Below are 1,923 nucleotides of genomic sequence, written 5' to 3' on the forward strand. Positions count from 1 at the left end.
TTATAATTCCCTGGAGCCAGGCTCGTGTACCCTCCCGAGCCGCCAGTACCAGCCAGGAGGGGCACGGATCCAATAAACATGTGGTCGCATTCAGCCTCCCCAGGATCCTGTCCACATCCTCGGGAGCCACAGAGTCAAACTCCTCCCATATAATCATCTCAAGACCTGCTCTCTCCACCTCCCCCTGGGGCACCCAGTTTAAGGTCTCTGTAATGAAAAGCTGACCAAAATTTCAAAAATTTGTGTTATCCACAGCAAGGAGGTATTGTTCAGGCACTTTTTTTTTTAAAGGAACAATTAACGAATGTTAAAGAAACATCTATCACTTGAGGAGAAACTCACCTGCAGGAGGCTGGATGGGAATTGCTGAAAGGAGAAAAAGAGCCAATCAGGACCCTTCATGGGCTGGAGGACTCAGAATGTCCATCTACCCATTGACAGCCCATAATAGGTTGCAGGATGCTCACTTATACAGTAGACTCTCAGAGAACAGAATTTCCCAAGCAAATTTCCCAGGGGAGCCTCCTTGCCATCTGCTAAGCTTGCTGAGAGGCCTCCCCTGGATGGTCCCCTCCCCACAATCTGATATCCAGCCCCCCAGACTCACCTGTCTTGCTCTTCAGGTAGAGGGAGAGCCCCATGGCAAAGAAGATCACCCCGATCACGGCTGCCACAATCCCCGTCCAGAGTTTGCTCTTGGCAGAGTTGGAGGAACGGGGCTCTGGGGAAGGAGAAGGAGCCCCCCTGAGCAGGAGCATCAAGGCCAGCTTCCCCCCCCAGGAGGGTCAATCCCAGCTCCTCCCACAGGGAGGGTCCCTCCCCCCTTCTCAGGGCAGGATGGGGTCCCCAGACCAGGAGGAGATGGAGGGGAGGGGCTCACCCCATTGGACGGTGATGGGGGCCTCCAGGCTGGCATGCTCCACCTGGCAGGCGTAGACGTCCCCCCGCTGGGGCTGGGTCTCCAGCATCACCTGGAGCTGGTAGGTCCAGTCTCCATTCTGGAGCTCCTCCCCAAAGGCCACGCCCTCCTCCTCCAGCCACCCGTTCTTCAGCCACCGGACCTTGATCTCCACAGGGTAGAAGCCCCTCACGGTGCAGAGGAGGATAGTGTGGGGGGAAGCAGGGTCCAGCTTGGTGGCGGAGATGGAGACGGTGGGTTTGGCTGGAAGGGAGGAGGGACATGGGGGAGACACAGGAGGGGCCAGAACAGGAGACCAAGTTGGTTAGTTCAGGCCAAGAGCCCTTTTCAATCCTGAAAATATTATTTGTTTTAAGTCATTTCCAAAGCAAATTGCAGCAAGAAATTAAATGGGATTCTCAAAGATGGAAAAACATAAATCGTTCCTGGTTGGGATCAGTTTCCATCATCAAATTGCACAAGTGCAACAGGAATAAATACTGGAAACGCCCCAGGAAGGAAGGAATTTCCTCCCCCATGAGAAAGGAGGAGATAGGAGAGGCTATAAAAGGAGGCAGTTTGGGCAGGGAGAAGAAGAGAGAGAAAAAGAAGCAGCCTTGGGAGGAGGCGGAGTCAGCTCTAGCTTCACGGAATGGAAAGAAGGAGCAGGATGGGGGGAGAGGAGAGAAAATCAAGCAGGCCAGCCACAAGTGGATCTACAATTTCTGTGGCAGCCACCTGTGCTGGCAGCAACCAAGAGGCAAGGAACGTAGGGAGGAGGGTTTGCCCTCCATGAGGAATGAAGAAAGGCAGCAATGAAGAAAGACAGCAATGAAGAAAGGCAGCACCGGCTGGAGGTGAATCACGGAGGGAGATGGAGAGTGGAAGGATTCTTATGTGCTTTTGTGACTTTGAAGTTCTGGGATTTGTGCAATGGGGGCTTTGTGTTCTTAAGGAGTGTTTGGCAATTTCTATTTGGCTGATGGCTGATGTCTCAGGTTAGCTTCTACTGCTCTGCTACTGTT

The 1,923-nt window shown here is 53.1% G+C and overlaps 1 protein-coding gene across 1 annotated transcript; it reads right to left on the bottom strand.

Annotated features, from left to right (window-relative positions):
- Positions 1-611: 611 nt before the first annotated feature.
- On the bottom strand, positions 612-1,162 carry LOC107300905 (rano class II histocompatibility antigen, A beta chain-like; the record flags this gene model as incomplete). Its single annotated transcript, XM_015830189.1, has 2 exons — positions 612-721; positions 881-1,162. Coding segments are annotated over 2 exons (392 nt in total), but the record flags the coding sequence as incomplete, so codon positions are not given.
- Positions 1,163-1,923: the final 761 nt, after the last annotated feature.

This window comes from Protobothrops mucrosquamatus, unplaced genomic scaffold, assembly GCF_001527695.2.
Source record: "Protobothrops mucrosquamatus isolate PMUCROS unplaced genomic scaffold, P.Mucros_1.0 scaffold9054, whole genome shotgun sequence".
NCBI lineage: Eukaryota > Metazoa > Chordata > Lepidosauria > Squamata > Viperidae > Protobothrops > Protobothrops mucrosquamatus.